This window comes from Ochlerotatus camptorhynchus, unplaced genomic scaffold (genome assembly GCF_037179485.1).
Source record: "Ochlerotatus camptorhynchus isolate MF236.1 unplaced genomic scaffold, CSIRO-AGI_Acam_v1.1 ptg000063l, whole genome shotgun sequence".
NCBI classification, from domain to species: Eukaryota; Metazoa; Arthropoda; class Insecta; order Diptera; family Culicidae; genus Ochlerotatus; species Ochlerotatus camptorhynchus.
Window position 1 is genome coordinate 476,591 of NW_027040553.1, and position 13,983 is coordinate 490,573.

At 45.5% G+C, this 13,983-nt stretch overlaps 1 protein-coding gene across 2 annotated transcripts in view; it reads right to left on the reverse strand.

The window, feature by feature from the left end:
- Positions 1 to 456: 456 nt before the first annotated feature.
- Positions 457 to 13,983, reverse strand: part of Gyf (Gigyf) — an 89,214-nt gene continuing 75,687 nt past the window's right edge. The window contains exons 2-8 of one of the 2 annotated variants that reach the window (XM_065216466.1): positions 8,833 to 9,691; positions 8,621 to 8,776; positions 6,360 to 8,556; positions 3,720 to 6,005; positions 3,581 to 3,655; positions 3,337 to 3,491; positions 457 to 3,136 (exon numbers count right to left, since the gene is read on the reverse strand). In XM_065216466.1, coding sequence (XP_065072538.1) covers positions 3,023 to 3,136; positions 3,337 to 3,491; positions 3,581 to 3,655; positions 3,720 to 6,005; positions 6,360 to 8,556; positions 8,621 to 8,776; positions 8,833 to 9,312 — 5,463 coding nt within the window. In that variant the 5' untranslated portion in view covers positions 9,313 to 9,691 and the 3' untranslated portion in view covers positions 457 to 3,022. Of the gene's footprint in view, positions 3,149 to 3,336; positions 3,492 to 3,580; positions 3,656 to 3,719; positions 6,006 to 6,359; positions 8,557 to 8,620; positions 8,777 to 8,832; positions 9,692 to 13,983 lie in introns of both variants that reach the window. The other variant, XM_065216465.1, reaches the window with a different exon arrangement.

Genomic DNA, 13,983 nt, shown 5'->3' on the forward strand with positions numbered 1-13,983 from the left:
GTGGAAGCTCATCATATTTGGTTTTTAGCTGCTACTGCTGATGCCTTCGCTTCTCACTGGTGCAACTCGTTCAATTCTCTCTCTCTCTCTACGGTAAGGGTCCGGAGCGGTCCATTTGAAGTGTGGTTTCCGGACCAGGCCCAAACCGCTCAGAAGGTGCAGCTCGATTGAATGGCTAGGCTAGTTTTCCAGAGTGCTTGCCGCATCGCATTGTCTTAAGACTTAACTATGATTTTCTGTTGTTTTCCTTTAGAGCTAGGTTTAGGTTTTCTGTTTGTTGGTTTGTTTGTGTTTAACAGCTTATTGTTTTCAATGTTTATTTACTTATCGAAACTGGGTTCTATGATTTTCTTCCACTTACCTAACAATAGTTGTAGTAGACCGCCTCCTGGCGGCGGATGGGAAAACACACAATCCGCAGTTTTTCTCTCTGTTCGACCGGTAGATGGGTGTTTATTTTTCTGCTAGCATTTTAACAGTAATTTGGTAGGTTCATGTATTCTAATTTTGGATACGATACTTGTGGTTTTTTGTTTTGCTAAATTTTGACTATAGTCTGACTTATGGTTTCTCTTGATTTATCTGTTATATATGCTGATTATTTATCAGTGTTATGAATTCTATATAATTTTAAAACATAATTTACACACACAAATTAATTTACTTTAAAAAAAACACACAGGCGTTTGATGATCATCTTAAAATTCATACTATGTAGTAACGAAGACAGCATATTAAGAACACTGGTCAATCGCAAGCATTCGGTACACAATCCCGCCATCTACAACTCAGAGGAAAAAGCTCCGAACGAATTTGATAGCGAAGCAGTCAACCAAAGTAGAAAGGTTTACGTCTTCGCTTATGTTTGTATGCGGTGGTTCTATCTTTGCTCGAGTGCAGCGCACCTGCATTTGACGCTGTGGATTCTGGCAGGCTTGCCAGAAGTTTTCTTGATATATTGTCTTCGGTAGTAACTTGAATTCGTTCGTTTGGAAGTTATGTGTTTCGTCAAACTAATTAGAAGTGGTTTCACTTTTAGCAAAGAGTTGGTCAATCGGAAATTCCATAAGTGGGCTGCGTTTTGCTTTCTTAAATTCTTCCACTTTTAAAGATAAAATCTGGTTATTTTCAGAAAAAATTATAGAAATCCATCCTAGCTTCTGGACACCAGCTTAGAGAAGTCTCTTAATACATTCACAGGAAAAACTTTGGATGCCTCCAGAGGAAAAACTCTGACTACCCCCAGAAGATAGCTTCTGGAGACCACTTGAAGATAACTTCTAGATACCTGGTGGTTCTTGAAAAATACTTTTGGACACCTGTAGATCCCACTAAGATTTATCATATAAGACTTCTTCCAGTAACTATCCCAGAGCATAAGCTAGGTTTATGACTCATCCCGGGGGACCTTGAAAGGAGGTCTTCGTGCAGGAATTTTTGGATCATACTCATTGGTGTTACAAATATTTCTTGAAAAGGTCCGCTTTTTTTAATCTATTTGGGACCCCGGCAGATTTCTCCCTATGAACTTATGGAGATAGTTTCAACGCTTATTTTTCACTCATTATTGGAAGTCTTGAGTTATAAAAAAGAACTGTGCATTTGGGTAATCCACTTGTGCCTTCGGAATCCTATCTGGACCTAACCTGACGATAGGAGACACTCAATTGACCCCTCATTTTAATTTAACATTTCTCGATTACTTTTTCGAATGGACGTATCTGCTTTTGTAAACAATGCATTTGATGATCCGTTTGGCGTAACCCCTATTTGATGGTAGTGTTAGAGCTACCAGTTACGCCAAATCAACGATCAAATGCATTGCTTACAAAACCTGATACGTCCATTCGAAAAAGTAATCCAAAATTGCTTTTGAGAAAATGGTTTTTGGAATATTAAAATGATGAAATGCTTCGTAAACTTCGGAAAAATGCTCCTTTACTAATGCTACTCAGATTTACTGTTCTGCCTGCGTAATTAGTCAGGGAAGCAGAGCGACGGACAAGCGTCGATAATGAGCTTCTAATAGAAGCTTCTTCTGGAAGCTCATTCTCGACGCTTGCCCGTCGCTCTGCTCCTCTGATCAAGACAAAAACACGGACAGGACAGTAAATCTGAGTAGCTACGCATTAAAGGAGCATTTTTCCAAGGTTTAAGAAGCATTTATCGCTTAAATATTACGTTCCCTTAGCTGCCCTTTTGGTTTAACATACCTGATATACGATTACGATAGTTCTTAGAAGTCCCCGCAGATCAGATTAATACAGCAGTTGGCAAGCTTCAACAACAGTCCTTTCTCGTTTCATACATATTTATATACATAATCACAAATCTTACATCATACCGGCTTCCGGTTTTTTGCTAACAATTCGAAATCAATTCACAATTCCATTCAGAACGAATATTAATTCAGAAAACGTAGCAAGAAGTAGCGACCAAATCACCTTCGCTTCGATGAACAGTGAAACAGTAATAATGGGTGCAAGGGCAATAACGGGGTAACGAAACACACAAAACTTTTCCTAAACTCATCTACACACCACATCCTTTTGTCGGCTACTAACTTTCTCAAAACGCAGTTCCGCAGTGGATCCTCCTCGTAAATCGGCTGCGTGTGCATCTGGCGGTGTCCTCCTATTGTAATTCCGATTAATTTTCTGATATTCGCGTGGTTAAATGTGTGTATGTTATGATCTATCATGTGTTCTTATGCAACAAGGAACGCCAAAAATGTATGTTTTTCATCATTTTCCTATAGTACTTGCTTGTAGAATGAAAACCACCGCAAATCGGTTATACTTGCTTGCCTATCTTGTCGTGCCATCGAAAGCGCACCGTTTTGCACTTTTCGGAGAAAACCAAAATCCTATGCTTCCTCTAAACCTGTACGCGTGTATGTATATATGTGTGTGTGTGGGTGTGTGTTTCAAAATGTGTGTTCTCACCACCATCCAGGCCAAGAGCAATGTGTGTTTTCCCATCAACGTCGGTCCTACCTTTGCGAGTTTCTTCTGCCTGCCGATTAGGCATTGTCGCCGTAGTCGCGGTCGCCAACGTTTAGACGGTCCGGGGCAGCGGTCACCGAGAAGCCCAGGCAGCGATTGTCGAGCTTGGTCATCTTGTTTTTCTTCACCTTCTTATTTTTGCCCTGTTAAGAAGGTGGACAAATTTTTAAGGATGGGAAATCGGAAAGAAATGACCTGGGTTTGCCGTAACGTAGGACTACGACGCATTGGTTCAACTCCGAAAAATATCTTCTACGACAGCTTTAAAAACAAGTGCTTCATATATAGCCGACGTGTAGTCCTACGTTAGAACAAAATCAGAAAAAAATACCTTGATCTCCATGAAGTCATTCGACGACGGATTGATGGCCGGAGCCGGCTTGCACATGTCGTCGATGTGGGCATTCTTCTGGCGCATCTGGTTCTTGTACTTGGAGCGTCTTTCCAGGAACTGTTTGGCAAATTCAGCGCATTCCTTCGTTTCACCTACGTAAATTGATCGCACACACACACACACACGCACGCACACATAGTTCAGTTTGAGGCAAAATTTTCCATCGAACAATCACACTTACCGAGATAGAGCCGGATGTAGTCCTTCACCTCGAACGGGGATTCAATGTCCTGCAAGAAGCCAACGAACGTCGGAACTGAAATTTGGGGGGAAACGTGAAATTGAAACTGCTTTCGCACACTAATTTACCCCGCACTCACTATCAACATTGCTGTTCAGCGAGGTCAGCGCACGGGTACACCAACTGGTGAACTCGTTGGTTGGCTCGCCGCCGTGGCCACGTTCCTTTCGATCGCCACCAGCGCCGGAAGCTCCGCCCGAGTTCTTGCCAGCACCAGCACCGGAAGAACCCTTGGCAGTGTTCTTATTCTGTGGGTGCTGTTGTTGGTGCATCTGGTTCTTCTGCTGCTGCTGCTGTTGCTTGGCAGCGGCAACGGCATTCGAAGACGAAGTAGTCGAAATGCTACCCATTGTCTTGCTCTTGCTCAGCAGCTGCTTCTGATTCTGTGCCTGCTGATGCTGTTGCTGCTGTTGGGCAGATTGCTGATGGTTCTGCTTATGACGGCCGTTCTTGTTCGAGGGATTTGGTTCCTCCCAGAAACCTCCGGAGCTAACATTGTTCTGCTCATCGCCCGAATTGGCCCACAGTTTGGCCGTGTTCCAGGTCAGGACGCTGCCTTGGCTCTGCCAAACGGCTGTTCCGAGCAGATCTTCCTTCTTTGGAGCTTTCGCAACGGAAGCAGCAATGGAAGCCGCAGTCAGAGCAGCGACATTCTTCTCGCGAGTACGTTCCGCGGATGCCGCTTCTTCGGCCTGGATTTCCGCCAGGGATTTCACATTCTGCGGACCCAGGTTCTGGGCATTCCACTTGAGCTTGCTATCCAGGTGCGATTGCAGCTCTATGATCTCCTGCTGCTGCTGTTGCTCTCGGAGTGATTGCTCCTGGCGAACCAAGGCAGCACGCCGTTCGCGCTCGGCTTTCTGAATCTCGTCCAGACTGGGTCCGCTGTTGACCGTTTCGGCAACCGAAGCGGACCACGGAGCAACCTTCGTAGCGGGACGCGGCTGTTGCTGCTGTTCTTGAATCTTGATCGCTTCGCGACGCTGCACCTCCAAAAGTTTGGCCTTCTTCTGTGCTTCCATCTCCTCTTGCTTCTTCTTCTCCTCGAGCTGCTTGCGCTTCAGCTCCTCTTGCTGTTGCTTTTTCAGCTCCTTTTGGCGCTTCTTCTCCTCCATCTCTTTCTTCACGTTGATGAACTCACCTTGATCGTCGTCGGGATGCTGCTGCTTATGCTGTTGATTCGACTGCTGTTGCTTCTTGTTACCCTTTTGCTGTGGAAATTTACCAGCTGGCTGTTGTTGTTGTTGCTGTTGTTGTTGCTGCTGTTGTTGCTGTTGAGCTTGTTGCTCTTCAACGTCAATGTTGTTGACTGCCTTCGGCTGGCTTGGTTTCGGTTGTTTTTCCTGTTTGGTTGACTGTTGGAAATGCCGTTGTTGCATTTGTTGTTGTTGTTGTTGTTGTTGCTGCTGCTGCTGCTGCTGTTGCAGTTGCTGTTGAGCAAGATGCTCCAGCTCCTTTCTATCTTCTTTCGAAGGTTTCTGGGCAAATTGCTGCTGCTGCTGTTGTTGTTGTTGTTGTTGCTGCTGCTGCTGCTGCTGTTGTTGCTGAGTAACGGCATTCTCAATCTGCTGCTGCTTCTGGTGAGTACGTTCGAAAAGTTGTTGCTGATGATTGCCTTGCTGTGGCTGTTGTTGCTGATGATTATGATGCTGAGTTTGTTGTTGTTGTTGTTGCTGCAATTGTTGTTGATGTTGCAGTTGTTGTAAATGTTGCTGCTGTTGATGAGATTCAGGAACCAGTTTCTCCTGGTTCTGCTTCTCGGTCTGCTGATGATGCTTGAACAGCGATACAACCGACGGTGCCTGGGGCTCGCTGGCAGCAGAGCTGGCATTGACCAGTGGATGACCACCTAGATGCTGTGGCTGTGGCTGAGATGACGGTGGCTGTTGTTGTTGCAGAAGCGAGCCAAAAGAGGCACTCGTTGGAGGCAGATCGCCCCAACCGCTGATCAACGGACGCAGGCCCGGTTGCAGCGGTTGTTGCGGTGGCATCGATTGCGTTTGCAACCACGGAGACATTAGCTCCACCGGTGTTTTCGATGGCTGTGGCGGTTGCTGTTGCTGTTGTTTATGCATCGACAGCTGCATCAACAACGACTGGATTGGATCGCTTTCAATGTTCGGTTTTGGTACTTGCGGCTGTTGCGATGGCTGTTGTTGATGTTGCTGTTGTTGTTGTTGCTGCTGCTGTTGTTGTTGTTGCTGCTGCTGTTGCTGCGGCGTCAGATTGCCTATTAGGTTATGCTTCAACAACATATTGGAGCCGAGTGGAAGGTTTTGTACTGGAGGTTGATGATTAAAGTTAATGTTGTGGATCAGTTGCCCCAGGTGGTCGTGACCGGCAGTGGGATCGACGTTCAGATTGCCTGAAATTTGAAAGAGGAAGGTTGTACATCTGCGATTACCCTCACCTAAGAGCAGGGACACTTTGCGATTTTGATAAAACTTTGCGGATACGTTTGTAATGCCGGTGCTGAATATCGGCCTAATATATGAATGCATTGAATACCAGCCATAAGAATATCTTTCTCCCAAAAACAGCGAAAAAACTAATTGAATTTTTGAATCAACCTTCTCCGGTTTGTATGAAACTATACGTTATTGTTTGTTATGGGCAATGATTCATAGTTTTGTTAAAATTCACAAAGAGAATAAAGAAGACAAACGTCCGTCGATATGGCCTGCAAGCAAACCTATTCAAATTACCATTATAAACTTACCAAGCATCGGTCGTCCGGGTTGCGGCTGTCCAAAGTCGGACAGTTGCATCTTCTGGAACGCATTGCTAAGACTGTTGGACTTTTGCAGCTGTTCCAACACCGGATGCTGACCAGGCTGCGACTGTTGCTGCTGCTGAGCTTGAACCTGTTGTGCTTGCTGTTGCTGCTGATGCTGCGCCTGTTTGAGATTGACTAGCGAATCCTGCGGTGGCACGACACCACCGAAAATACTTGCCGGGTTCGGCGGATTCGATGAGCTGGTAGGCGTCGGAAGCGAGGGTGATATCAACATACTGTCGGTCAGCTGCAACTGCGCCATATGCTGGGCAATGATGGCATTCTGTTGTTCCTGCGAGAGCAGTGGCCAACCGTCGGTCGAGCTCAGCTTCTGCATGATCAGGCTGTGTTGGCGCAACTGGTGGAGCTTTTTGGTAAACTGCAACTGAACCGACAGATCCGAATCCAGAGGCGGAGCTTGCTGCTGCTGCTGCTGCTGAAGATGCTGTAGAGTGGAGGCAGGTTTCTGTTGTTGGAATGAGCTAGTTGGAGCTTGAGGAGGCTGAGGTTGCTGCTGCTGCTGTTGCTGTTGCTTCGCGTTAATACTACTACTCTTAATCGGTGGTATACTCATCGAGTTCAAAAATGGAATGGCACCGCCGCAGAGAGCTACAAGCGTCCCCAAGGTCGTGTAGATTTCATCGCATGCCCGACGCACCGAGAGGGAGTCATCGAAGTAACCGGCTCGATACCACTCGGTCATCTCCGAAGCCGGGAACGGACCTTGAACCTTGCCCTGTGGATCCCTGTAGTACCAGATATCCGTCCCCGGATGGTGGATCGGTGGTATTTGAGGACCCACACCATGCAACATCGATCGATTAACATCCGAGAGAAGCATGTTCCGATTGCCACTACCTGCGCTGCTGTTTCCAAACAGTTGCTGCATCGCGACGGGTTCCTTCGAAAGCAGTAAGTTGATTGGAATTTGAGCACCCAGTACGGGAGACTTGTCCAGAGATCGCGGCACTGGTGTGGGATCAGCTTCACCAGTGCCCGTATATTCGTCGTCCATGATCAACTGAGCCACCATATCGTCAGCAACTTCCTGCATACGATCCACACTCGAACTGGAAGCAGACTTCTTCGGCATATCCCTGGACTGCGTATCACGACCCCTGCTTGGACTCTCGCTAGGCTTAGCACTCGTGTCAATGGTACTGCTGTTGGCGGCCGGTTTCGGGATCTCAATTTCAGCCGCCATTTCATGCGTTGTCTTTGGAGGATCTACCGAAGAAGGATGTGAACTAATGGACTCTCGCGACGATGACAGTACCTTTACGCTAACACAATCCTCTTTCGGTTTACTGGACTCAGTTTCCTCTTTTTGGTCGAGCACTTTCTGCTCTTCACGCTTACCACCTTTCTGGGAGTCATTTACCGGCTCTTGCTTTTCCAACAAATGATTCGGCAGCACCTCTTTTGTCGCACTTCCTTCTTTCGAAGAAGTACTCTTCCTGGAACTCGCTGTTGACCCTTCCTTTCTGTCCACATGATTCTGCTTGACGCCGTCGTCGTCCAGCCGACCATCGACGTCGTTATCGGAGTCATGGAACGCTCCACTGGCATCGAAACTTCCTCCGTAATCGGAAGGATTCTCCGTCGCCCACTCAGGAAGTTGGTCTTCCGTATCCCAGTTGCGCCTCAGTGCACTCATCGGTCCGGTACCACCGGAACCTCCACTGGAACTCATATCCCCAGCGCCACCAGCCCCACTCAGCGCCGACAGACGAGGCTTGTAGGCACCCGAAGTCGATATCATCCGTTCGCTGCTAGACGACGGATGTAAGCCACCCAACCCAGGCCGACCTAAACCGGAGCCATCGTTTGTACCACCGTCCTCTTCGCGCCAGCTGGTAGAACGGGACCACTTGTCCCGCAAGCCTGACCCGGACAGACCACCACTACCACCAGCACCACCACTGGTGTTCAGGCTGCCACTGCGCCAGTCCGTAGCGCTCGGTTCGTCATCCGGACGGGCCCGACGCCAACTTTCCATGTTGGCCGTCCTAGCCCGTACCCCGAACTCCTTCCGGGGTGACGAAGAGGAACTGTTCCAATCCACCTCGCCACCGCCGGCACCCCCGCTGCCACCGAGGGGTCCACCGGTACCGTTGCGTTCCAGCCATGGTCGTTCACCCTACGAGATATTCAAGTTTTTACTCCTGAATACCACCACTCATACTAGCGCTATCGATACTTACTCTCCCCACGCTTCTGGACTCGTCGTCGTAGAAAGAGGTTGACCGTTGATAACCGAGATAGATGCCTCTACCACGACCTCTTCCTCGATCAACGGAACCACCACGGGCGCCACGCCCTGGCACACCCAACGAAATGCTCCTCGTTTGCCATGTACGCTGAAAGAGAGATCATTTTTCATTTCCTCGGAACCGGAAAGTAAACCCACACTTACCCTAGTATCTGGTTCCGGTACCACGTCATCGTCGGTGCAAGGGGTCAATGCCAGAGGACACTGCACCTTGTCAACGAACAAGTTTTTGAAGTTGACCAGTATCTCTGGCGTTTTGACCGCTTTCACGTCGAATAGTGCCAACATCTCCTCCCGCCCATACCGGAACTCGGCCAGTGCGTAACGGGTGGTCGTGGAAGCTGCCGCCGCCGCTGCTGCTGCTGCTGCCGCTGCGTTGGCAGCCGCCAGGGCTGCCGAACTGCCACCACCACCCCCACCACCGCCGCCAGCTGAACCGGAGCTGCTGCTGTTGTTATTGTTGTTACTGTTGGTCTGATTATTGCTGGTGCTGGAGCTGCTGCTGCTACTGGTGTTGTTGTTGTTATTACTATGGGGGGGTCCACCAATGCTGCTCACAGCGTTACTATCGAAGGTAGCAACTTTGCGCAGCCACGCAGGTCCAAAGTTGATAGCGTCACCCATGCTGCTGTTGTTGTTGTTGCTGCTGCTGATGTTCTTCTTGTTACTGTGTTTACAAAGCACCACACGGTATTACGATTACTGATTTGTTGCAGAGTAGTACTCGCTCTGATTTTTTGTCTGATCTTCCTTTTTTTTGTCAGGAGTTGACACTCCTACCTCTTATTACACGTCCGCTCTTCCGAGGCTCTGTGCTCAGACCTCAGAAGGTAGGTACCGCTTCTTCCGCACTTGGGACAACTACGAAAACGACGACACGACGAATGCCCTGCACTAGGAAGCTTGCGCCCACAACCAAACCGCAATGGTTCTACTTCTTCTTCTTCTTCCGGACCGGTGAAATCCGGTGAGAAACGAATCGAACACACCCTCAGCTGGAAATCTGAAATTGAGAGAAGTAGGCACAAATTAGAACTTGATTAATTACGATTCCATCCGTAACTAGCTGGTTTGAATATTCAAAAAGACTCAACCGAAGCATGAACGGTCGCTGTAACTTCGTAACCCTTCTGACGGCGGGGGGTTCATATTTTCTGTTTATTAAACGATTGTCGGACGATGCGTTTTGCCGGTGGTCAGCAAAAAAAAATGCATTCTAATAAAAATGTGTCCACGGTGGCCGGCCGTCGAGTTGTGTTGAGTTTGTTGTTTTTTTTTTTTTCGTTCGATTGGATCGCGTGCTGGTCTACATCGGGTCTAGTCGATTGGTTGATGGGTGGTGTTTGCTTTGTTCAATTGGGTTCAATTGCTGCTGGTCGAACCACCAAAGATGAGAGAAGTAACCGACAAGTGGTGGCGTGATTTCATCATAGAAACCGATCTGTTGACCAATGTTGAAGAAGGCATCGTATGATGTCGAACCACTAAATAATACTAAACCGGGAGTGCCTGTTTCATGATGTTCGGATGTCTATAATTTCGGTGGGGTATTGCAGCATTTGAGTGGATTACTGTATTGTATGACATTCGCCCTATAGTCGTGCACCAGAATGTCATTCCCCAGAATGGACTGTTTCCCAGAAAATCGCTCTCCAGAAAACCATTTAAAAAGAATGGCACTTTCAGGTCTGAATGCTACTAAACCATGCAGCGCCCATTACGGAACCATTAAAGTAACCTACTTTATACAGTCAAGATTCCTATAGTACGGTTAATAGGGACCGCACTATAGGAACCGGCAATAACGAATACACGTAGCATATAGGATTAGAGCTAATTGGGGACAAACGTTTATTGTAGGGTAATTTGAAGAGATAACTTCCTGGTGTCTCCTGCATAGTTATTAAACATAAAACCTTTTGGGAACATTTAGCATCTGGAAAGTCACGAGTCTGATCCTCCGAAAGACCCGGGAAATCCGTAAAAGTGCTCAATTCATGAATCTGATCCTGGAGCTCCGCGGTTTTTTCGAAACAGCTCATAGACGTCTTACCAGAATTAATTTGGAGTTGTGACCTGAATATGGACCCAAAGGACCACGGGATGGACAACGCGAAGATCCGGAATTAATCTGATCCTAGAGGTCAGCAGATTTTTCGAAATCACTCCTAGACGTCTTATCAGAATGAATTCAAAGTTTTGACATGAATATGGATCCAGGGGACCACGGGATGGTCCACCGGAAGATCCGGAACATCCGTTAAAGTGGTCAATTCATGAATCTGATCCTAGAGCTCAGCAGTTTTTTTGAAATCACTCCTAGACGTTTTATCAGACTGAATTCGAAGTTGTGACTGGAATATGGACACTGGAGACCACGGGATGGTCCACCGGAAGATCCGGAACATCCGTTAAAGTGGTCAATTCATGAATCTGATCCTAGAGCTCAGCAGTTTTTTTGAAATCACTCCTAGACGTTTTATCAGACTGAATTCGAAGTTGTGACTGGAATATGGACACTGGAGACCACGAGATGGTCCACCGGAAGATCCGGAACATCGGTAAAAGTGGTCAAGATGCCTATAGTACGGTTAATAGATACCGCACTTTAGGAACCGGTATTAACAAGTACACGGGTACACGAGTACACCATATGGGATTAAAGCTAATTGGGGACAAACTATTATTGTAGGGTAATTTGAAGAGATAACTTCCTGGTGTCTTCTGAAAAGTTAGTAACAAGATAGATGACCACCTTTTGGGAAAACTTTGCATCCGAAAAGTCACAAGTTTGGTCCCCAGGAAGACCCGGAACATCCGTAAAAAGGTCATTTAATGAAACTGATCCTAGAGCTGCGTGGTTTTGTAGAAACCACTCATAAACGTCTTATTAGAATAAATTCGGAGTTGTGACTGAAATATTACCCTGGGGATCACGTAATGGTCCTCTGGAAAATCCAAAACATCCGTGGAAGTGGTCAATTCACGAAACTGATCCTAGCGCTCAGTGTTTTTTTTTCGAAACCACTCATAAACGTCTTATCATAATGAATTCGAAGTTGTGACCGAAATCTGAAACCAGGGGATCACGGTATGGTGGACCAATTTTGCATCCGAAAATCCACAAGTCTCGTCCCCAGGAAAACCTAGAACATCAGTAAAAGTGATCAATTTATGACTTTTCCTAGAACTCCGCGGTTTTTTTGAAACCACTCATTAACGTCTTATCAGAATGCTTGGGGACCACGGTATGGTCCATCGGAAGATCCGGAACATCCGTAAAAGTGGTAAATCAATTAAACTGATCGTAGAGCTCCGTGTTGGTTTCAAAATCACTCAAAGACGCCTAATCAGAATTAATTCAGAGTTGTGACTAGAACTTTAGATGATCCACCGAAAGATCCGGAACATCCGTAAAAACTGCCAATTCATGAAACTGATCTTAGGACTCCGTGTTTTTTTTTTTTATAAACCTTTCATAGATGTCTTATTAGAATGAATTCGGAATTGTGACCAGAATATGACCCTGGGAATCACGTAATGGTCCTCCGGAAAATCCGAAACATCAGTAGAAGTGGTCAATTCTTGAAACTGAGCCTAAAGCATCTGGGTTTTTTCGAAACCACTCATAAACATTTTATCGGAATAAATTCAGAGTTGTGACCGGAATCTGAACCCTCGGAACCATGGGATGGTCAATTAGAAGATCTGGAACATTCGTAAAAGTGACCAATTAATGAAACTCATCCTAGAGCTCTGTGGGTTTTTCCAAACCACTCATAAACGTCTTAACAGAATGAATTCAGAGTTGTGTTTGGACCCTGAGGACTGCAAGATTCTAAATTTGAAAAAAAAATAATAATTCGGGACTCATTTTGAGGAAAAAAAAAACTAAGACCTATTGAAGCAACTGAGATACTGTAACAAAGAACTCATTGAAATTCTGGGACTTGGAAGAAATCTGTGAAACTCTTGATTCTTTTTTTTTTTGTAGTCATCCAGTGGCAGCACTTGCTTAAACTCTACAATGGACCCCTTTTATTGATAAATTTTGCTTCTATGAGCCTCTATTTTAAATCAACACACAGACGTTCCTAGGCTATGGTGCCCGTTTGGTCACTGTTGTTTTTGTGCTGATCCAAATAGTTTTGATAATATAATTGCGAATTCTTTTTTTTAAGGTTGATTTTGTCCCAGTCTTGTCTTCTGTCGTCACTTATTTTGTCATTTTGTCTTGTGTATTAACCCCCACTTGTCTTGTTTATTGTGTCAACTTGTGTCTATTGTCCTTCCCCATCTGTTACTCTGTCATGACTAATTTCATTGATATATAAAAATAGTAATATCAATTACAGGATAATATGGTTATTTCTTGATTACTTTTTCAAAGGGAAGCACCAGCTCCTGCAAACAATGCATCCGATCGTCGATCCGGCACAACTTTCCTAAAACTTCACTTGTTCGTAAGCGCCTGGTTGAAGATATGACTTTCGCTATTGACATTGTCTGTAATTAACAAATACACTAAATATGAAGATTTATTATACAACTTCATAGGCTAGTCGCCTCCCTAAGCGGTCCCCCCGCGTCCTATCTCTTATGTTAATTAACTTTCTGAATTCTATAATTGAAGTTTATTTAATAAATAACTGAAATCTCTAATCTACCTACACAATCATAACCCATGCTTTTAAACTACAATTTAACGTGTTTCAAGTACTTCTGGCTTTTACATATATTAATTATATCTTTGTTCGTCCCAGATGACACCTTCAAGTGACTCAAATGCTTCACTTTGAAGTTAGTTTCCAAGCTAATTTTAAATTGTATATTGTATAGGGTAAATGTTCCAACTACGCTCTCACGCTTCCACTATGTGGCACCACAAAAATACATATGGGTATGTCACAATAGAAGCACACCACAGTGGAAATCCCGAGCCATAGTTCAAACACTTATCCCAAATCAAAATGAAGCACATATAAGATTAGTTACAATACCATGTACAAAAATGATGTTTAACATTGTTTCCTGAGTAATAATTCAATGAAAACAACAATGAGCTTGTCACGCAAATAGAAGGAGCACTGTTGGGCACTTTCTGAAATATTTCAATAGTATAATTCCCTTGCAAACCCAAATGAATCTATCTGCGTAAAAAATAAATAAAATAAGAGTGATTTGCGGCAAAACCCGCCAGTATCACACCCAACGTCAGTGCCTATACGTAAGCGTACTACGACGCGGCTCTCAATTAAAGGAGTAACAAGTGTGATACTATCACTGCTAGACTAG